The sequence below is a fragment of the Ostrinia furnacalis genome, unplaced genomic scaffold, assembly GCF_004193835.3.
Source record: "Ostrinia furnacalis isolate ACB-3 unplaced genomic scaffold, ASM419383v2 OfSCF7367, whole genome shotgun sequence".
NCBI classification, from domain to species: domain Eukaryota; kingdom Metazoa; phylum Arthropoda; class Insecta; order Lepidoptera; family Crambidae; genus Ostrinia; species Ostrinia furnacalis.
The window spans coordinates 391,679-415,312 of NW_021137606.1; the positions used below are offsets into that span (position 1 = coordinate 391,679).

Consider the following 23,634-nt stretch of genomic DNA (forward strand, 5'->3'; position numbering starts at 1 on the left):
CTGATTCGTAGTGATGTGCCAAATCGAGGAATTTCCGATCGAGGTGACTTGTAGGATGCACGTGGCATAGCTCTACCTGCCAGCACGATGCTAATCGAGTTTCTTATTCATTTCAGTTCACGTTTTCAGTAAGCACAAAGTTATTAAATTCAGAGATAAGTATAATTTAAATCCAAATGATAACAAAATCTTCGAAGTATTTTTCTTAAAATTTTTGTTAAGGTTCAAAATATATTCAGCTTTAAAAATGAATTTGTTAAAATAATACCTACCGTACAGACAGAACATTTAGGATCAGTTGCAATATCCTGCCAGATTGTGAATTAAATTCGAGTCGGGTGTCCTCAAGCTGTGGCGGCCACAAAATTACCATTGCGTGGAGTTTTCTTGATTCAACATTTGTAAGCGTTTGGAACAAGAAAAAAATAAGTGGAAAAATCTTTCAACCTGTGGGTCTAGACAAAGTGCAAATTATAATCGCAAACCAGTCGAAAAGTGGTTGAAAAGCCCCTTTTTTGTATGGAGTTTTGACGGATTCGATTTTCGATTCGATCAAAAAGTGCGTTTTGTCTAGGGGGGCTGTTCTCTTTAGGATTGGTGATCTGAGAAGAAATTCTGAAAGATTTGACAAATAATCAATCGAGACTATTAATTGTTATGTCATTCAACATTCTGGCTGTAAATGGTGTGATGCAAGGGTGTAAATAAATATCGAAATTCAACCAATGGTTTATAGACTATTATGCCTTGAATTTAAATCCAGTTTTAGGCTCCGGTATATATTAAGAGCCCAAGTGACCGTGAAGTTCTAAAGCGCCTAAATCGCTCTGAAATGTTGCAGACCGTTGAGTTGCGTCACTGCTCCTTGAACTTACACTTGTGTTAATTTCTGTGGTTAGCTACCTAACCAAGCATGGATTGTAGTTAAATCATTGAAAGCTCTAGAAACATTAAATAGGTAGATACATATGACTTTAAAGAAAAATCACGTTAAACTGTATTTGTATTTCTTTTATAGACCAATGCAGTAAGCAACGCTATTTTTAAATATCATATGAAGATGTATGACATCTTTCTGAAACAAACTGATTCAAGAACTCTTTAGCAATCTCAATAAATACCTAATATGTTATGTACCTAATAACTTCTAAAAGTTTTTCTTGATTTATTGATTGTCCTCTGGTGTGTCTTATCGGTTGTCCTATTAAATAAATAAATAAATTGATTGTGAACTCTACAACGCCACTGTAAAAAAATACTGATGTAAAATAACACTCACAAGCTTTTCTCCTAACTCTTAGAATAACTGTGCAAGTATTACAGAATCGGACGTGCAATCTGCAAGTTTTACTGCAATAAACTGAATATTTAATTTTTCCTCTGTGAAGTTGTGAATTATGGCTGCCCTACAGGAAAGTTTCCGTAGGCGCCCGCGCGCTGTCTAATTGTATAGGTCTTAATGAATTAAATGCTTTCTGCCAGCATTTCAACGAAATGCCAGCTTTTTAGACTGATTGCTTTTTCTGTATTACTAATGCAACAAATACCCTATGGGATATAGTCGACGAAATTGGAAACCAGGCAAAGGGAAGTGTTGGAAAGTTTACACGCCGGCGGCGCAATCGCCGCGTCTCGTAACGAAGCTGTTGTAGTAGAATTGACCGAGACTGAAAATAAGGGGAGAGAGACAAACAATTGCATTTTCCTTTGTCACATAATTTTATTGTTAAGTTTTAGAAAATGTAATAATAAATCATAATGAGTCTTGTCTGGGTACAAGTTAAACGAAATTCTTTACATACTTTAAATCTTCTTTTTTTTTGCGGCTCTACCAAAGCGCAAATTAAAAAAAAATCTACAAGCTATACGGCGATAAAAAATCTCATACTTACTCACCGACTATAAATATCAAATTACTTTTGATTTAAAAGTTAGGCCATAATAAAGTTTTTCATGTGTCATCCTTAAATGTAGACTACGTCAGAGAACAAATTTTTTTTTTTTTATGCTAGCCAAGGCAGGTATTTGACCGCAATCGCGCCTGGTGTTAAGTGAGATGCATTACATTACATTATAATTTACAGTTTTAGTAATGTCCCCTACATTACAACTAAGTAAGACCCTAACTTATAGTGCTAAAGAGCATCTCTCACTCGTCCCTATCTAAATTACGTCCACCTGGAGATGTTATCCTCACAAATGACACTGCCACATATCCTACTGAATAATATGATAATATCAAGGCGAGGTAACGAACTGCTAACTGTCAGAACGTTTTCTTGGCGTAATAAAACTTCGTAGCTACTCGTAACAACAACCAAGAATTCATACATGTAAGTGGTTAGTAATGCAAAAGCGCACTTGAATTAATTCGGCGTGCCTAGACTAGCTGCCTGTGTATGTACAGTCGGACTTGGAAATATAATTTACTTCTTGAACATTATGTAATAAGGTCTCTATAATTCTGAAGACGAATGAAACATGAGCATTAATATAGGTACAAAGCAAACAAAGATATTCGTGATCGTTATACACTGAATATGTGTATCGGCTCTATAATTCCACTTACTTCCATAATGATTAGTCCAATTTAACAGCGTAAAATGGCTAAACGTTTATATGCCCGACTGTACCCGGTCTGGTTGCATGTGCCCAGCTCGTTTGCAGCAGGGGCGTAACAGGTCGACCTCGCTTCCAGGTCAATCTATTGTTAAAAGTGATAATAATGCACCAGACATGACAACCCATTCGATAAACCGGGCTTCTAACCCGTTCTTCTTCACGCACCTATTTTAATTCATTAGAAGCCATTTTTTCGATTAAATGAAGTTATTCATATAAAGTAATATAAACTACTAATTACCTAGTTACTCTGCCAAGTTATTTTGTAAGTAGGTACTCACTTAAGTTTCGAACTAAATAAATGTAGAGATCTTATTTAGAATCAATCATGAAATAAAAGAAAAAGGCCCTAATGATGATTGGGGAAAATGTCGTCCGATACGACGTTATTAGGCTTCCATGAAATTGAGACTACAATTATTATGCAATAGTTCTTGGACTAGTATTCCCAAACCCGAGCTTACTACATAAAAGAAAATTAGTCTAAGGTTTCGGTAACACATTAGGCTTTGTGAGTGTTCAGCGCGTGTTGCTAGCGAAGGTACTTACATACCTACGTACAGTCAGCGTCTAATAGTTAGTAACATCCAAAGTGACCAAAAGTTGACAATACAGGATGTTCAAATTGCAACAAATATGTGTTGCGAATTTTTTGGCTATTTTGGGTGTCACGAACTATTTGACTCTAACTTTAACACCATAGTGTGCTTTTGTAGCGCGCACTTCATAACTTAATGTAGGTATACCGCTCTAAATCCAACAATAACCTCACAAAAACAAAAATCAAAGTCGATTAAGAACTAATTAACATGTCCCCAACATTTCCTATGGCTTGCAGTACGGTAGTGGTTGCATGAGCCCGGCTCGTTTAGCTCACAGGGTGTAACAGGTCGACCCCACTTCCAGGTCATTTCGGGGACCTGTTGGGAATGGGAGTGTAGTACTTAATGAACTACCTCGATCAGTGGTTCTCAAACTGTTTGAAGTGACTTTGGGGAGTGGCAGCGGGGTATATTATTATGGGGGAATTCGATCGCAGACTGTAACTCTACGGATGACTTGCAAATATACAAAATCGATTAGGAACTAATTAACATGTCCCCTACATTTCCTTTGGCTTGCAGTACGGTAGTGGTTGCATGAGCGAGCATGGCTCGTTTAGCTCACAGGGTGTAACAGGTCGACCCCACTTCCAGGTCATTTCGGGGACCTGTTGGGAATGGGAGTGTAGTACTTAATGAACTACCTCGATCAGTGGCTCTCAAACTGTTTGAAGTGACTTTGGGGAGTGGCAGCAGGATATATGGGGGAATTCGATCGCAGACTGCAACTCTACGAATGACTTGCAAATATACAAAATGGATTAGGAACTAATTAACATGTCCCCTACATTTCCTTTGGCTTGCAGTACGGTAGTGGTTGCATGAGCACGACTCGTTTAGCTCACAGGGTGTAACAGATCGACCCCACTTCCAGGTCATTTCGAGAACCTGTTGGGAATGGGAGTGTGAGTCGCCTGGAGACGCATGACGCGGAGGGCCGACCCCAAATAAAATGGGAATGGGCCAGGCAAAGTAGTAGTTGGGAATGGGAGTGTAATACTTATTTGGGAATCCGATCGTGGCCGTGACACTGCTATTCAACCCGCATTTAACTAGTTAAATACCTGGGTATCGTAACAACAAATATTCAGGCCATGTTAATAAAATGTAAACGCGAGATCCGGGTCAATAAATGTATTGTTTGTCTTATTCATAGAGTAAAATGAACAAATATGTATGTATATTATTATGAATTATTATGAAGCGAACTTATTTTGATAGCAGAAAACATTTATTCATGGCTTAGATCATGAACTACTATATAACCATCCTAAAAAAATATGGAATACTTACTTACTCGAATACATTCGACATTAGATACATATTTAGAATCAAATTCGTTATGTCAAGAACTCTTTTAACATGTAGCAATCAGATTAGTGGCAAAACTTTTCAATAATCTCAAGGGTAGAAACTTGAGCTTAAAGCTTGAAGCTTCCAAAGCCCACCCAAAGATTGAGCACCGCTGAACTAGTGCAACTAATTAGCAGCCAGTCACTTATGCCGCCATTAAATAATCGGAAGTGGCTCAGCTTGCGTGGAGGCTGAACGCTTTTAGCGCTATTTTCTACTCGAGTTACGTCACTAATTAACTATCGCACACGCAATATCCAGTGTAAAGTCCCAATTTCAGGCCAAACGAAACCAAACATGATGAAATTCTAGTCTACTTCTGTTTTTTACCTCTTTAATAAAACAGTCTATACACTATGTATGTTATTCTATGTTGAAACTAGCTTTTGCTGACGGCTTCGCTCGCGTAAATATCTCTGTCAAAGAAAGTCTATTGCACGCACAACTTTCAAAAACCGAATAAAAGCTATCTCATTATTTTTCACGTTAACAAAGTTACAAACCTCTATAATGAATCACTCTATCTATTGCTGAAAACCGCGTGATAATCTTTTCAGTAGTTTTTGACTTTATCGCAAACAGACAGACGCGGCGGAGGATTTTGTTTTATAATACGTAATGATATTAGTAGAAGTTCCAGTAGATGTGGAACCCAAGATGGGTGGGTAAGTCGGTACTCGGCTTAAGTACACACTTAGACTTCTACTTCTACTGCAGGATAAAGTTACTAGAAATGTAAGGTTTAGTTAAGTTACTAACCTCGCAAGTAATAGCCGAAAACTCCATGAATTGAGGTTATTGCTATTTCAGTAAATTGTTTGATTCTGTCTGATGTTTTATACAAATACAATTAATTCAATATATTTGCAAGTAGGGCTGCGAGTAATTGGTTGGCTAAAATTTTGTGCAAATATTTACGAGTGCCGAAATAGAATACCAAATATTCGTACAAGTATGTCCAATAGAAATTGACTTTCAGTTTGATCAAATCAGCGTGTAGGCTAAACCTCCATTTACCTGTGGTAAATTAGAGAGGCTCGTGCTCCTGGTGCAATAGTGACTAAATAACCTGATGATGAAACAAACTTGACCTTCATTGGTTGGGTTTTTAAGGCGGTCAAGCTGTATATCCTGGCTACACAGGAGTTGCAGTGGTGGGAACGAGAGGTGGGAATAGTCCCGTACGTAACCTGATGATGATGATGATGAACTTTGTTTGCAGATATCTTTAGCCACGGAGAACTCCATCATCCTGCAGAACCTGGACTTCGCGGCGAGCGGCAGCTACTCCTGCGAGGTCTCCCTGAACACGCCCATCTACACCAAGGCGTCCACCGGGAAACAACTCACAGTTTTCCGTGAGTCAACTTTGCTTATTTATTCTGAAGTGATAATTCGATCAAAGCGATAAACTTGACGTTTGTGCTTAGTTGAGCACAACCAGAACATAACTCATCTAATTTACATAAATAAGTTAATAAATATAGACATCAAAAAGTCCCTGATCGCATTCACCGTCATCCTTGATAGGTCTTCTTTTATGAAAAGCTTATCATACAGAAGGCTCTCAGTATGTAGGCCACCTTTAGTAGCTCCTTGCGACAACCACTAAGTAGCGTATCATGAACGTCTCTCACCCAAAAGGGAGATAAGACACTTTCCTTAATATTGACACTATATTTATCGAAATATATTATTTCCAATAAAATAAATACTCACAACAATAAATAAGTCGGCAAAAAGTCGCCCAGCATTTCTAGATTTATGTAAGTGCGGACCCTATTCGTTTTCTATTACTGGATTTCCCGCCGTCACCATAAATAACTATTTATGTTTTTTCCCAGTTCTGTTCACGTTCCTCCTACGTTTATCGTGTCCACAGACAAATAAGTCGTATAGACGGCCCGTTACGGCCACATTTCCACAATTAGTCCCGTCCCAAGGGGCGCAATCACGTCGTAACTCGTGGAAAAAAGAGATAAGCGGCTTAACACGTATTAACATGAATTGCGTAATTATGCGAGCAAACTCATTACTACCCAAAGCTTTCCCATCTTGCAAACTCGGGTAAAATTCAGGGAGTGAGGACTCTATTGCTGTAATTAGTCTGTGAACATGTCACATAAAACATGTTATGGTTCTTTTAGTATATTTTGCTCGACAGTTTTCGGGACTCTTGTTAGGTTTTATAATTTATAACTATTATTTAGTAATAAGCGTTGTAACAGGAAATATGGCAGCTTGTATTACAAGCCACATTACGAGCACTATACTTAAGTATTCATTATAGTTACTACATATATCTCTTGCACATACATACCTGCCTAGTCATGCTTTTAAAACTTAGCGACAGCGCACACTGGGCGACAGTCGCTTACACAGCAGCCCCCCTAGACAAAACGCACTTTTTAATCGAATCCGTCAAAACTCCATACAAAAAAGGGGCTTTTCGACCACTTTTCGACTGGTTTGCGATTATAATTTGCACTTTGTCTAGACCCACAGGTGGGTGTTAAAATTGTTTTTCATTGTGACAGCTATTTGACACAATTAACTTAAATTCTAGATATCAATGAAAATAAACTAAATCTGCAACAATTTCAAACACAAGCTGGCATCAATTAAAATTCAAGCGCTGATTAAAAAGTATATTCCCATTCCTGTAAACTCGCCATTCCAAATCCAGAGACAGCAAAATGAAAGAGAGTTTATTTCAAATCAAAAATAGTACACTCATTAGGTTTTCAATTCGTTTTTGTTGAATAGAGAAAATTTAGCCCAACTCTGACTGGAATACGTAAACTGAAGCTGAAGCGCCTGAATTTGCGGTTCCGTAGCAAACCCGCCTACCGATCAAAATGAGTTCTGTTACACATATTATAGAAATGTGGATCTAATGCTTGCTTTTTGATAGAAAATATCAGACGAGTTAGAAATAAAACGCAAGCCCGAATTCTAGTTCAGGTGATAAGTTATTAGTACGAGTAGGTATTACCTCTGCTAGTAAGGCTGATTTACACGTATTAAGTTGTTAAGTAAGTATGCAACTAAAATTTAACCTAATTTTAAATGATTAATTACATGTAAACACACAATTTGGTAACATGTGTTTACATGCAAATAATCACTTAAAATTAAGTTAAAATTTAGTTACCTTTAACTTATACATGTAAATCAGCCTGTATTGATTTCCATTCACACAACATGTGTCACACAACTGTTAAACTTATCATGTGAAGTGGTTGCCAATTTGTGTAAGTTCCGGTTACACTTTCCAGGGCTGTAACAGATACTACGTGGAGCACGAAATAAAATATTTGCCAAGCAACAGTCGCATGGAATGGTTCCCTCTTTCGTAGGAAATGTTGCGAGGTTTATTTCTGCTCCCGGATCATTTATCAAGTCCCGGGTCGGAGCAACAAATATTGTGGTCCCGTTTTTATTGAGAAGTATTCGTTTTCGTGCGCGGAGTTTGCGCCTTCTACATCCCGACATGCTACGCAACTTGCTGGAAAACATTAATAACAGCCCACATAGTTTACACTCGTTCAGCAAAAACATGCTTTATTTGTTCGACGGGCCGGCTCACCATCACTGGTGCAGCGAAACAGGAACTCTGTAATAACTGGACCCCCGCCTTGTAATTACATTGGCGCTTTTACAATCACAATAGAACAGAATATGCCGAAACGACAAAACAATGAAATAGACTTTTAACATGTCTCAAAGGGGGCTATGTTGTTAGGCTAGCTGGATAAAGCTACATTTCACTATATTTATTCAATTCAATACTTTATGAACGTTACGTAATAAATTAGACCTATAGAGGCTCTTTCCAGGGCTTATTATTTTTTGGACAAACATGGCAAAATTTGAGAACAAAGTCACAACAAAGCGCTGTAACGAACGCTCTCCACTAGTTGTGTAAATAAAAAAAAACACATCTGTAAATAATGAAAATCAAAATGATTTTGAAACCAAACATTTTCGGCAAATGTGTGCTAGTTATATGACCCAAGTACCTATATTGAAACACGTCAATACCATTAATAGTAATTTGATAAATCTACCTAACACCTTATTTTATCACAAAAGACAAATTAATTTATGTTCAAGGATTCTTTATCGTTCTGACTCTATTAACGAGCCCTTTGTGTATTGCAACAGTTAATTCACTGGGTGTTAAATAATTACGTGTACGGTTGTTATTCTCACCTCGCCGACGTATTCAATGAAATGATTAATGATATGCCCGTAACGTTACGTACAAACGGCACATCGAGTTATACACCTTATGTAACTGTAATAAAAGCGACTTTCCAACAGAATGTTTAGTCTGACGTGCTGGCGACTGTACAACGCCACACAAAAGAAACGCCGCTTCCTCGGTTTCGCAGAAAAATAGCTGTAAATCATCCGCCATTATGGCGCGAAACTTGGGAAAGCAATCGTTTAAAAATTCCGACCCTATTTAAGGCGATTAATTTCGTGATTGCAAATAAATTATCAAAGTTGTTTTTTCTTTTTCTTTTTACTCAAGCCACGAGTTTATTGAAAGTGTTCAAATATTTTTTTTCGGGTTTTTCAATTAAAAAACTCTTTTAATAAAAGAGGTCTGACAACTCCAGACTTGTCTATTCATTACGCTGTTTTTTTCCGGGATCTCGATGAAAATGTGCTGCATAAGTTTTTTATTTATTTTACAAGTTAATTTTTTTTTTAATTTTTTTTAGGTCAACTAAAACTACTTACTATACGACTTTAGACACCCGCGACCAAGAAACTGAAGGAAGGCTTAAACGAATGAAAAAAAAATCCAGAAATCAACCTTCAATCGGACGCCACTGCAAATTTGTGGAAGACAGTACGCCACGTTTTAGATTATAGGTTTTTTTTTAACTTTCTCGTTTTGAACAGTATGAAAGATGTTTATTTAACCAGGTAGAAAATTATTGAAATCTTCGCACAAAGCATAAAAGCCCCACCGACTCTACCTTCCAGCAAAAGATAATGCGGTATTATCTAAGCTAGTTAGTTGTAATATCCGTTAATTCACCATGCAAATGAGATAAGACGCGAATATTACGCATATTTAGCTAGCTATCTGCCGCAGTTACGCCACTCCGGAGTCAAGTTAACTTAAAATATACACCCAGTTCTGTTAAGTTGTGTACAAGCGAACATAAAAGTTTTACTTGCCTTTACTTTAAAAGCGTATTTTAGGGGTTATTTTAGTTTACCTTTTACATAATTTTACCTAAACCTACTGAAAAATAAGTAGTTGCCTTGAACTGAAATACGTGTATTACTGGCATTCACTTGTTGGATGAGAATTCGAATTTTCTGCAAGATCTTTTATCCACCACGGGGAAGCTCTTGGCCTATGTTTCACCTGCTGGAAAGTGGTGATCAAGCCTAAGTTTCCAAGTTTAAGTATTCCTCGTGTATGACTATGTTATTGTATTGATATCATATCAAAGCCGTTAGAATAGCTGCTGTCTATCAGTCAACTCCTAAGCCTGATAATGAACCAACATAATCCACGTCAAACTTAGAGCGACATTCTCTTAAACATTATTTATTTTTATAACTAACTCACTATTACTTTTCAAAATTATAGGGGATGAAACTCACATATGTATGGAAAATGTTTCTAAGTGAATGATAGAATTTCATCATCATTTAAAAAAAAACTGGTACAGTGAACCCCAAATGGTCATTTTAATTTTTGGGATTTAGTCAGCCCTCTTGCTAAAAATTATACCCGGATATACAAAAACGGAGCTAAGTAGTTTGATATAATAATGTGTCTGAGTCATAAAATCTTATCTATTCACTATCCAAACTGTAGACAAACGTGTCTTTCAACGCTTTATCTAATTGTTTCAAGTATCTTTTAATTTGTCTTTCATTAGTATTTAGGGCAGAGGTGGGCGTACATTTTATTTCAAGGTAGTCAATGCACATGTAAGGTACTTACTCAAACTACTGATTTGCTTAAACAAAACACAAGACACTGCCTTGCTAATGCATGCACTCGTATGTGGTTAACCTCTAGGGCTTAGGGCAGGTAAGTATGTATCTAATCTAACAATCGAACAGTATTAATTCAGAATTATTAGGTACCTAAGGCTATATTTTTTAATGCCACACAAAAGTAATAAGGAAAAAGAAAAACCTTATGTTTTATTATAAGGTACTAACTATTTCTGTACTCTTCATAGGGCAATAAATCAATCTATAAACATATTTACATTTAGTATATTTCATTACAAGACTATCAGTTATTTTAGTTATGATAATAACACAAAACTAATTCAGTATTTTATCATAATAAGTCTAGATCTTTCCAATATTTTTGGGTTTCCCAAACATTTCTCGTCTATCGATAAGAATAATTAATTATAATTAAGAATGTCTACAATTAGGAAGAACAATGGTCGTGCTTACTGTAGGTAATTCTAATTTATGATCGGGTTTACAATTTTAATCAACGCTGAGTGGACTAATCAGTAAAGAAATAACGGGATTAATGAACGTAGATTAATTATCTTTTTGTAAACAAAATAAAACACCTACAAACTGAATTTTCCCAAAAATGGTTGGTTTTTACTAAGATATCGGATAAAAATAGAATAAAATGATTAGCACTGAAACTTTTATTGACATTTCTTAAATATATGACGGAGAGGAGAAAACTTTCAGTAATAACCACCAAAAACGTCGAACGAATGACACAAAAACAGTAAATATTATGTTACTAAGAACATTATTAGACAATCAAAGTCTATTTTATTCCACGAAGAAAATATTTTTAGGTAACTAACGAATTTTCACGAGAACTTCCCGGCTTTCTCTAAAAGACACGATTCCAATTAAAATTCAAATAAATTAGTATACCTAGATTGGAGCCATCAGGTCAAATCTATTAGGTTAGGTACATTTTAATTACCGGATTTTTAATTTTATTTGTCATCTAAAGAATGTTATTAAAATTTTTCTGGCGTTAAGACTTAGGAGTCGCCACTCGTGGTTCGATTCCCACCTTAGGCAATTCGATTTTTTCAAGTTATTTTAAAAATATCTAAAGAATGTCAGTACATACACCTACACTGTGACGTGTAAATTTTGGGACACCCGGTATATCAGTTGGCCATACAACCAATAAAAATACTAAACTTATTACAGACGGATTGCAAAGAGTAGATAATTAAGTGATAATACGAGTCGTTATCTGTACGCGACACTTTTCAATGTAATATGCTTATTTATACATACATATAAGTATATTAATTACTTATAACCCACCTCTATTTCCCCTAGAGCGGTTTATAATTCTAATGTAAAAATCAATGTACTTTGGCCATAAATGAATGCTATATTTATCACCAACATCATAAATAAGGTTTATGTAATCAATAAAGTAATGAATGTGTGCTGAACTGCTGATAGAAAATAAATGCATAGACGTATTACCAAGTAGGTGTAATAAGTAAGCGTACCGTTTTTTCTTTTCTACAGCTCTCTGACCTGAACCTATAGGCACAGCCTAAAGGCACTAATCTTTTACCAACAGGCAACAATTTTAATCTAAGTAACCTCGTTTTTCATGTACTTAAGTCCTAATTTGGTACGGTAGGGAAAGTCATTACAGGTAAGTCGGCTCTACATCGAACCATAATCTTATTTTTTAATCCGCCTTAAGACTAAAAATACCTGTAATAATTAATAACACCTAAGTAATTTGACGAATTAACTGTAGCTCATGGAAGGTGAGTACTTAGTCAAATTCTGTTTTTTTTTTTGGGATAAAAGTGGGTGAAATGTACCTACTTAGTTTATTTCTTTAGCAGCGGGTATTTTCGTTGTGTGATATTTATAAATGATGTAGGTACCTAATCGTGCCGGTAAAGAGTATACGGCGGCATTACCTACACCTGTGAAACCGAAATAAACGTTAAAGGATTAAATATATTAAGCACTGGATCAAACGTCATTAATAAGCGATAAGCTTCGGGAAATCTACCTATAAAAGAATGATACCGCGATGTTCTCCAGTGAGTTTTCTTTGATACTTGAAACATGCGTGTGATTTGGATTTTATCTTTACTGTTTGTCGTAGCATGCAGTGCTAGCGAAGATGGGTCAAATGCCCATTACCAAGAAGGTTATCATCAATCTATCGGAATTAAGGACGCTGCAAGCAGAAAGAGATATGAAGACCAAATCATGGCATTGGGTCCAATCGTTGGAGGCGTCATAGCTCCAGTTGCCGCTCACCCTTATTTGGTCGGAATTCTTATAGACGTAATTGGAATGCCTTCGCAGTCCGCTTGCGGAGGATCACTTATCTCAGCCAGTAGAATATTAACAGCAGCTCACTGCTGGAACGATGGAAGGTTCCAGGCCTGGCGCTTCACCGCTGTCCTCGGCTCACCGTTCCTCTTCCACGGAGGATTAAGACTATTCCCCCACGGTATAGCAGTGCATCCTAACTACGATAAGCGCACGCTAGCGAACGACATCGCAGTACTGTACTTACCCGGTAACGTGCCGCTAAGCAGCAGCATTCAGCCCATCCGTTTGCCTCACGGAGCTCTTCTCAACCACGACTTAACGGGAGCATGGTCAGTCGCATCTGGGTATGGAAGATATTCGGACGCTGTCAGCCCCACGACCAACACGATGGCCAGATTTGTGTCGCTTCAAGTAATCTCATTAGACCAATGCAGGGGAGTATTTGGAAATGCCGTTTTGGACTCAAATATTTGTACCAATGGCTATGGCGGCGTCGGCATCTGTCGAGGAGACTCCGGTGGTCCGCTGACGGTCACATACCATGGAGAGAAGATTCTAGTTGGAGTTAGTTCGTTTGTAGCTCGGTACGGTTGTGAATTAGGGTTCCCGTCAGTGTTTGCAAGAGTGACTAGCTTCATGGACTGGATTCAAAGGCATATGTAATTTTGATTCATTCATAAACAATATAGTGAAGCATATTATGACAAAAGACTTTATGAAATTTTCTTTCTAGTCACGACCAAAGTGAACAAATCTTTTTACGTTATCCATTAGGTATATCACTCTCGTGTTATTAATGGTTTGTTTTTAAGGTAATATAAAATAAATACACCAAATTACTTTTTTGATTCCCTTGAATACTTACCATAACATACAAATTCACTCGACATACTGGTATTTAAAACCCTTAAAACTTTCATTTCTGGTATTTTTTTCATAACCCACTTCAGTTATTGTTTTTGATAATGACAAAACAAAGTATTTTTAGATAAAACCGATTAGACAATAATCATACCTTTCTCAACAGTGGAAATACTTTTAACAAATCCCAATGGGACAAAAACGACGAATTCCTTTTTGAAAAGCTTCAAAAGTTGTTTTTAGGGTATTATTACACGATTACTTGTATTTTATTTTTTACCTCTGAATTAGAAGATAGCCCCTAATTTAATAAATCTCTAAAATACTCTTCGTTATTTATTTCTGTAATGTATCTGCCAGTGCATCCTATGTATAATCTAATTTGTTACTAAGCACGCTAAATTTAACACAGCACGTTTCTGTTCTAAGTTTTATTTTAGATCTTTTAACCAATTTAGTTTTTAAATTAAAATAACGAGAGCGTCCTTCAGTTAGGTCCAATTTTATTCAGGTAATCACTTTGACCTTGCTACTTCTTAAGAGCTTTATACTTCTTAGAATAAAAATTAAATAGTGCTTTCAATTAATGCCCATGAGTCTTTTAAGCTTATAGTTAATATTACCAAGAAGAAATAGAAACGCAAATGAGAAAAAATCCAAAAATAAAGTATGATTTACTTACTCAAAAATAGGATACTTTCCACACTTCTTAAGGTTTCCAAACTACTTCAACTCATCTACAGCGACTCATACCAACATCATGCCCCATGCTTGGCACGTGAGCATTAAATATTAATGAGAAAATACTGTAACAAAATATCTTGATTTTATTATTTCCACAATATTTTGCCTTCTTCTTATTGAAGCTAAATCTATTTTTGGACGATAACAATATCTAAATAATATTGAATTACGGCGATATTGAACTTGGTATTAATCCCTCAGGCTAACACCTGCTACAAGGCACTAATCCCACAAATTGGTAAAAAAAAGTTTAGCCAATAGCCCTGTTCAGAATCAAACAGATCCAGATTACAAGATAAATACATCTACTTACTTAAAAATGACAACATTATTAATATTTAATATATTCTGTCATGTTTATGCAACGAAATTTAGCCACAATTTGGGCAACCGAGGACAGGAAGTCAATGGGCGACGCGAATGGAAAGGGAGATTGTTTCCGGAAATTCGCTAATGAATGACAAAGAACTCATAAATAATTTATTATGATCCGAAGAACTTCTGTGATCCTATAATAAATATTTTATTTCAATGATGTAAGCAAGCGATATCGGAATAGGATGACAGATCAATTTAAATTAATTGCAGTGATTTCTGCTTGTATAAATGACTCTACCTAAACGATACCATACGTATAACGATAACATCACACGAAACGACAATCTAAACTCTCATAGTACCCAGTGGAGTTCAAGGAAGAATAGCAGACCCTAAACAAGTTAGAAGTTGAGAAAGTTTTACTATTCTGTTAACGATTTGTAACGAGCGGTAACAAGATTTATTTATCGTTGGGATCCTTCGGCGGGATATTTGCTGGACCACTTCTTGCCGAAAGCGGATAAAACTTTAAAAGCTCTATTCGTTTATCTGATCTAACTACGAGTACATATTATGCTACATTGTGTTTGTTAACGATGTTCAAACATATTGTTAGGAATAGCCAAGCTTTAAATAAAGAAGATACAATAATTCCTACTGAATTAAATAATGGACTAAAACTTTGTCAATCCAAAAAGCCTCATTAGTATAATGAGAGCCTTCAATTTTTGAAGGCCCAGTACAAAAATGAAAAATATTGCCCATTTGTTCATCAGCAGTGACATACCCTCATGAATAAATTGTTATAGATCCTCAAAAGCATCACCCGCGCATCGACTTCCCGACAAGGTACCTGAGCTTCGGCGAGACTCTCCGCGCGAACTGCACCACCGCGCCTGCGCTCCCGGCGCCCCATATCACCTGGTTTATTAATGGCAAGAAGGTAATCTCGCATTTTATATCCGCGAACAAAACGAATCTGCCCATAAACGCAGATGTTGTTGATGAAAACGCTCGGATTGTTGTGCCAAGGTTGCTTACGGACACTATATTTGATATACCATATACATATAAAGGGATCGTTAAATTAAATCAATAACAGGCAACTTTATGGAATTGCGTCTATACTTATGAATTATATTATTGTCTTTTCATAAGGTCCAAGTCATTTACGTAAGTACTTTGATATTACTTGAATTTACTTTGTGTTAGTTGACTTTAAAAAGAACTTTTTGAAAGAACTTTTTTACTCTACCAATACTCAGTGACAAACATGTGAACCAGCTGAGGTGCAGCGCGTGAAACTCAAGAGCTTTTTCATTATTAATTCCAGATGGACGAGCTAGCAGCCCACTCACATAAATTCAGAGTGCCCATGAGCGAACGCAACGGCAGGAGAGGGCTCCAGAAACTAATCAACTACGAGCTTGGAGGCAGCAGCCCTCCACCGCTACTTGCGCTCACACACGCGTCGCACATCGCCACTCGACCTCCAGGCTGTAATATTAAGGAACACCAGGTCAGTAGCTCATTGAGGGAAAAGATTATATAGAGCTCCACAAGCAAGCTGAAGTGCTATGTTTGTTTAGTGTAAGTTTGGAGCCAACAGTCTTGCTACACTTACTGCTGGCGCTCACGCACACATAATACTCAAGAACTAAATACATAAAACTCAAGTAGTCTTTAGGAAAACCAGTCAAACATAGATCGGTTTCATACAAATAATCTAACGATAGCGCTCATAAGTAAAAGTAACCGAATAATGAAATATAGAGTCAAAGTTTCAGAGAATAGTACCTAGTCCATCACCAACATACTACTTAATTTACAACGCTTTAGCAACTCTACTGCTACTGTAAATGCCAAATAGACGTTGGTGACCGTTTACTATAGTAAACGACAAGTTACGTAGGTACTTAGTTTGCTTGCTTCTTTATAATAGGTATTACCTACATTAACAATAAAACAAACAGTCCATACAATAAGCGCTATATAACTGATTGCAAATTAATTAACGATGTGGTGTGGTGAAGTTATGAATTGTTTAAAACGACCTACTTAATTAATAGCAGAGCACATTATTATTTTGTTTGCTAAGGAAATTACTTTTATGCAAATTTTCCCATTATGTTCGCATGTGAAAGGCACCGCCCTGCGAGCAAAACGAACATGAAAAACGTGTTGTTTTATTGCATTGTTGTTTATCTCGTTACCACATCTCTCACTCCTCTTTTCTGCTATTTATTAATCCTTGTCATCAAACATATTAAGTGTCGTATGCAATTCCACCCGCGCTAATTAATCCGTAATAATTTGGCACCTAATAAGATAATTGACACCACTAGTTACGTGCGTAACGCGACTCTACATACATTTTGTGTGATTAAATTTTCTGACGTCACTTATTTGCGAACTCAGTTAACAAACTTTCATTGATTTCAAAGCTCTAAAAATCGATTTTCGAGGCGAATTTACGAATTATTGTTAAAATTCAGGCCTAGAATGAAATGTTTTTAAAAACGATATGACTTGGAATTACCTACCTATTAAAATTACTAGTTACCTTTCAATCTGTTTAAATGTTTTAGATGTCAGAATTGCACTATCACGAGGAGCCCAACGTCATCCACGCGTCAAGCAGGCATCGCAGCCGACGGCCGAGTCGGGGCTGGGACCTGTACGTCACCGTGTCGGAGCTCTACCTGGTGGCCACCGGCCGGCTGGAGATCACCTGCGTCAGCACCATCCCCGAGTTCAGGAGTATTGAGGATAAGTTCGCTGACGTCAGAAACGACACTGTTATTGGTTAGTAAATAACAAAGAATAGTTTTGTGTACCAACTTCTTACGTTTACCTATTGGTAATTTTTATACCGGGACCTAACCGGCCACGAGATTTTTTTCAGAAATCCCCGGACGTCCTGACGATATAATAGTTTATTGTAACTCTAATTTTCTGCTTGGCCCAAAGATTGACTGGAAAAGAATGCCATACGGCATTAAGTTAAACTTTAATCAAATTTAAATAAAACAAATATAGAGCACGAGTCTTGTTCTTCAAAATAGGCACCTTACTTTTTCCAGGAGATTATCTTGTAATCTCATTCAGTATTTAATTTTTTGGCTGACAGCCACTTCCAGCTTTTGTGCAAGGAGCGATCCTGCTGGGTCATAACTATTCAGTCATAGACTTCGATTAAATGAATTTCCAATATAATCGAGATGCGAATTCCGCCCGAGTTTCCAGCAGTTTAGATGCGTTTAGCTCGCGGGCAGATTTTATCATTTGTTCGTAAAAATATTATGGGGGCTTTGTTTTTCTGTTGAATAAATGAAGATCGCGGGACGGCGCCTAAACAAACAAAAGCCAGTAGGAAATTGAGACAGTGTAGCTACCTATCTATTGTATGAAAATCTAGTTCCTTCTCACACTCCTAAAATATAGGTACTATTTTATTACCTACGTAAAAAGGGACGAGCCCCAATTTATTGTGCTCCGCATGCCACACTGTAACTTTATGTGATGTCTACTATTTATGAAACAACAATAAGTAATATATCGGTACGCACCTAGAGAGGTAAAATAAAGTTATCAAATTCTGTGAATCAGTCATAACTACTAGCATGACATAAAATGTAATTATTGTAAAATCACTTACTTACTAAACTGTGGTAAAATCACTTTTACTTTACTTGCAGTGGACGTCATCAGACCATCAACATACTCGCAGCCGTCAGCCAACCTATCGATGCCAGAGTCCAGCAGCTCCAGAGCAAGCTCAATAGCAGCTAGCATCCTCCAGGCCCTGCTGCCTCTAGCACTGCAGTCGCAGCATCGACGTCTCGTTGCTTGATAGCGAGCCACTAATTCTAACTGTTTGGGCTGTGATAATAATAAATTCAATCCCATAAGGCAGTGTTTATCAACCTGTGGGTCCTGTCCAAGCCTCTATAGGCCGCGAGAGGTCGTAAAAAACTATCTCTGTAAAAAAACAGTGAACATATAAAGAAAGATTTACCTACAACATCGTTGTAACATTATAAAATGCATGAAAAAAAGCGAGCGGTCGGGGGGTCGCAGAATATTTTTTCATACTTGTCGTGTAATGAAAATGGTTGAAAAACACTGCTATACTTACGCGGAAGCGAATTTATACAGGCTTCTAATTAATTTTAGATTCTTTGTACTTACATAAGGCTTCTACGGAAAAAGTAATCGGATTGAGTTGTTTCTAAACCTCCAAATAAAATAAGATAAAAATAGGTAGACAAAAACAAAGGAAAACATTGTACTTTTGAAAATTTTATCTTTGTTACAAGTAATGATTTGTATTATTTGCTATACCTACGAATGTTTACTTGTCTGGAATTTGTTAATTGTTAAGCAATTTCACCCTACTCGGTATACACCTAAGACATAATTGAAAGGTTTAGTATTTGGGGTATTTCACGCGAAGTGGACAGCGAAAATCAAGTCAGGTTTTGGATTTTGTTCATATTTGAGATATTACCTATCCATCCATTTAAATTTAATAATAAAAAAAACAACCCCCAAGGGTGGAAAATTGGGGATGAACTTTTTATACGCAATATCTCCGCCGATTATGAACCAATTTTTTTTGGTCTCAGTGTACTGCCTACCTTCAGTGGTAACATCAAGGTAATAATTAGTTAACTAAAAAGCAAGAAATAAGTAAAATTTAAAAAAAAAACCGACTCCAAAAAACCTACACTAAAACGTAAAAAAATAATTACTAATTACCTACTTATTTATTAGGACGAATTAATTATTAATATTTATGTAGGTATACCATGATTGATACTTTTGGAGTCGGTGCAGGCAAACTTTACATGTTTCATAATCAATTAATTCGTCCTAATAAATAAGTAGGTAATTAGTAATTATATTTCTACGTTTTAGTGTAGGTTTTTTGTAGTCGGTTTTATTTTATAGTTTTGTTTCATAACAAATACATATCATACTTTATAGTCGTTTGTAATTAACACAGGAAAAAATGTTATTTTAATGCAAGATAATAAATGTTGAATTAATGTAAGCAACTCTAACAACAATGATTTACATTAAGAATATGTAATTTTAAAACCTAAATTGTTAATTAAGTTTAAGAAGAAATCTAAAAATTATTGTCTATGTTAAACATTGAAAGTATTTATTTATAAAAAAATATGTAATAAATCTTCGCCCCTTTATAAAATTAGTTAAATAAAATAGAAGCTTGTTTAATATCGCCATTATTGTGCCTAGATCTTTTTGAAATCGCCAAAATAATAACAAATTGCTCCTTGGGAGATCCACAAAATAGTGATTTATTTATTCAATATATTTTTAGATTTAAGCACTTAATTTAAGGTCCACATATCCTACATCAAGTGCCCACAAAAACCCTTATACTTGCTTTATTATTTGCATAATTACCTATAGTTACTACTCAGACAGATTTTTTTAATTATTAAAAAACACACAATCAGCTCTTCTATTGACGACAGACTACTTGGGATCAATTCAACCATTGTTAGGTTTCAAACTTTTTAGTGAGTTTTTGTCCATCATAAACCTATTAATAGCAAATTATTAAATAAGTACCTAGCTGTAAGTAGGTATAGATAGTTAGATGAATTACATATGTAGACTCTACCATGCTCTGTAAGTATTGTAAATATTTAATTTATCTATCTTTAGGCAATGCTTTTAATATAAATTAGTACCAAAATGAATACGAATTAAGTAAGAAATATATAAGAATTCAAATCGCTACTAAATTAACTATATTTACTAAATTACCGATTTTTTTTAACCGACACGCATACAAAAGTATTTAAATTCTTGCGAGACGTTCGGATAGGTACATTTAAATACTTTAGCTAACATAATTCATTGTTAAGTGCTCCAGGAATAATAGGATGTAGGATTTTAAAAACATAAGTTACTCATAGGAAATTCGACCAAAAGGGCTCAGTGAATCCTAATGAAAAAATGAAAAATTACATTTTATATTGCTCTCCAGTTACCGTTTTACGTTGCCTTCTTTTCATAACTGCCAAATGCTTTTCTCGCTGTCATCGCGCCATAAAAGTACCGCCCAAAACAAAAAGAGATATAATATTAAGAGCCCTTTACGGTAACTTTTACTCTTGGTTTACTAGGCATAACCCCTTTTTATTAATGATATTACTTACTTAGCTCGGACAGATTACTTGCACAAGGAAATTACTTCCATCCAGGAAAAGTGAAGTGTCATTTTTCCAGCTGAAACTGGGTGTGATCAATTAAGCAATTTTCAAAAAGAGATGATGAAAATATTGGAAATTAACCGCTGAAAACATCGAAAATTCGCACGAAATTCTTAGGGCAAAATCTTGTCTTTGAGTTTTATAAATTTGTACTTACCACGGAACAGAAAATTCTACCTACTCTCTCTCTGTAAGTTTTTTATTCAAGTTGCACAAGACATGTCAAAAGTTTCTGAATGGTGCTTTTGGAAGAAATGCCTACCTATCTTGAAAATGAAAATATTAATAGCTTAGATTAGAAGATAGTAAAGATACATACCATACCTACTAATGGCCCAAAAATGTGATTTGATAGGTATTTGTAAATAGTAGGATTGTTATTGTCAGGGCAAGAGGCACAAGTCCTGAAGTGGACTGAAAAAATATAGTTAATATTACGCTATAAAAATAAGGTGTAAATAAACGTAAACGTGCGCACGAAGGGCAGGGGTTGGCAACCTTTTGAAATGGCTCTTCCATTGTTAACAATTTCGTTTTCCAGTTTTTGAAGAGCCACTGAAAATTGCCTTCAAGCGCCGTGGCTTACGCTCCAGTTTTTATGGCAATTTTTAGGGGTTTTGATGAATTAAATTGCTTCTTTAATTCATCAAAATCCGCATCTTTTTATCAAAAATATCCACGTGTGGCTGGTTGCCGACCCCTGGTGTAGTGCATTGGACAATGAAATAAAGGTGTTCAACGGCGAGAGGTGAAGTGTTATAAAAATGCCCATGAAAGTAATGAACAAAAATATTTATAAAGATCAAAACACTGGGATATTTGCTAATTTTAAATACGTAAAAACATTCCTACAAGTTCTTACACAAGTATTTAAGTACCTAACTAATAATGCATTGAAAAACATAATAGAAAGTAATAAATAGAAATAACTTCAGAGCTGAACAATATCATAAATTCTAGCCATAAGAAAGTACCTATTCTTGGATTGAAAAGGACAACTCTTTGCTCTCGCCCCTACTAGATTTCTACTGACTTACCCAGGTAGGAATACCTACCTACCACGAGAAGCTTCTTAAGTTTATCGTGTAATCTATACATATCAGTCTAAGTACCTTTTCTAGTTATAAACTTAAGCTATACCAACTTACTATTTATAAATTCTATATAATATCGATAAATTATTATCTATAATCATCAATCATCTTACTTCTTTATAAGATTACTGTAATTTCATAAAAATATCTACAATTTGTTAATAGCTACAACAACAAATGAAAGATTTCTCAGTTATATGCTTGGTGTTTGATTTTAGTACCTATAATTTGAACCCATAAAGTTACCTGACCCAATATTATCTAAACGCTATTTCCCGCGAGAGCTATGCGAGTGGAGGTCCCAAAAAAGTAAAATTACAGGTAATTATATATAAATATTTTTATTTGAAACAACAATAATGTACTTAATTACAATCTGATAAAATATAGAGGACATTAACCGGTTTGCTCAGTTCCTGAGGTAGTTGCGTGGTACGAGAGTATAGATAAGGTAGTCTGATAGACATTGTTATGGAATTCCTGCTTTGTACCTACCATAAGGATACGATCATACGATGCTGCTAATATGAGTAAATTCGTATTATTAAATCGACTCTGCCAAAATGTTAATTTAGCCTAGGGTCACTGAAAAATGCAGCACGAAAATCCAAGACATTTTCATGCACCGAAAACTGCCTCAAGAACTCAATCCACGGTAGAAGTGTAGGAAGAATTAGCTGACCAAAATTTTATAAAAAATTTAAATATGTTATAATTTTCTAGTTCCTATCATACAATGTGTTCAAGAAAACAGGAGTTACGGACACTAGCAAGAGAAGTTTTACAAATTACGAATTTCTCAAGTAGATTCTGAACATACAACTTTATTCTTTAGTAATGAAGGTTCAAAATCAAATAGAGATATTTAGGTTAAAGAGATGTAGGTATAATTTAAACAACAGATTCAGCTGTTTTCTTGCACACCCTGTATTTCATAAATGCAACAAGCATCATCATTATCTATGTGCACTCTATGGCTACTTTATTCACTAATAAACATCATCTTAAATAAGTGGTTTGTCGTGTTTTTGCGTAGGCATTTAGAACAAAATCGTTAGGTAACATTGCACAAAATATGTGAGTTATGTGTATGATGATGAATGTATTTTCAGAAGCCTATTCCTCGCGAAGCTCAAGTGAATTGTTATGGTAAATAGTTAATTAAACATAAAATATATTTATCTTTCTCTTTACAACGTAAAGCCTCTGACATACAGCCGGCATGAGCATAAAGTGTCACCTGTGTCATAGTCTTAAAACTGCACTTTAGCCTCTTAAGACAGGAGCCTAAGCATCTAATGTGAAATATAGGTAATCAACATAACAGTATGGAACAATAATATATCACAATACAATTTTTACAATGAGGGTTTTCGCGATTGAAAAATACACCAGATGGCAATACGTTACGTAGACGCGAGGTCCAAATGCTGGTGGATTTTGACATATCTGTCAATGTCATGTCAAATATAACCAATCATGCAGCATTTG

At 35.8% G+C, this 23,634-nt stretch overlaps 2 protein-coding genes across 2 annotated transcripts in view; both read left to right on the plus strand.

The window, feature by feature from the left end:
• Window positions 1-19,230, plus strand: part of LOC114364243 (uncharacterized) — a 74,574-nt gene extending 55,344 nt beyond the window's left edge. The window contains exons 3-7 of the mRNA XM_028320329.1: window positions 5,800-5,935; window positions 15,608-15,741; window positions 16,132-16,317; window positions 17,387-17,603; window positions 18,497-19,230. Coding sequence (XP_028176130.1) covers window positions 5,800-5,935; window positions 15,608-15,741; window positions 16,132-16,317; window positions 17,387-17,603; window positions 18,497-18,651 — 828 coding nt within the window. The 3' untranslated portion in view covers window positions 18,652-19,230. The remainder of the gene's footprint in view (window positions 1-5,799; window positions 5,936-15,607; window positions 15,742-16,131; window positions 16,318-17,386; window positions 17,604-18,496) is intronic.
• Window positions 12,639-14,063, plus strand: LOC114364244 (brachyurin). The gene has a single exon (XM_028320330.1). The coding sequence runs from the start codon at window positions 12,660-12,662 to the stop codon at window positions 13,536-13,538; it is 879 nt and encodes a 292-aa protein (XP_028176131.1). The 5' UTR covers window positions 12,639-12,659; the 3' UTR covers window positions 13,539-14,063.
• Window positions 19,231-23,634: the final 4,404 nt, after the last annotated feature.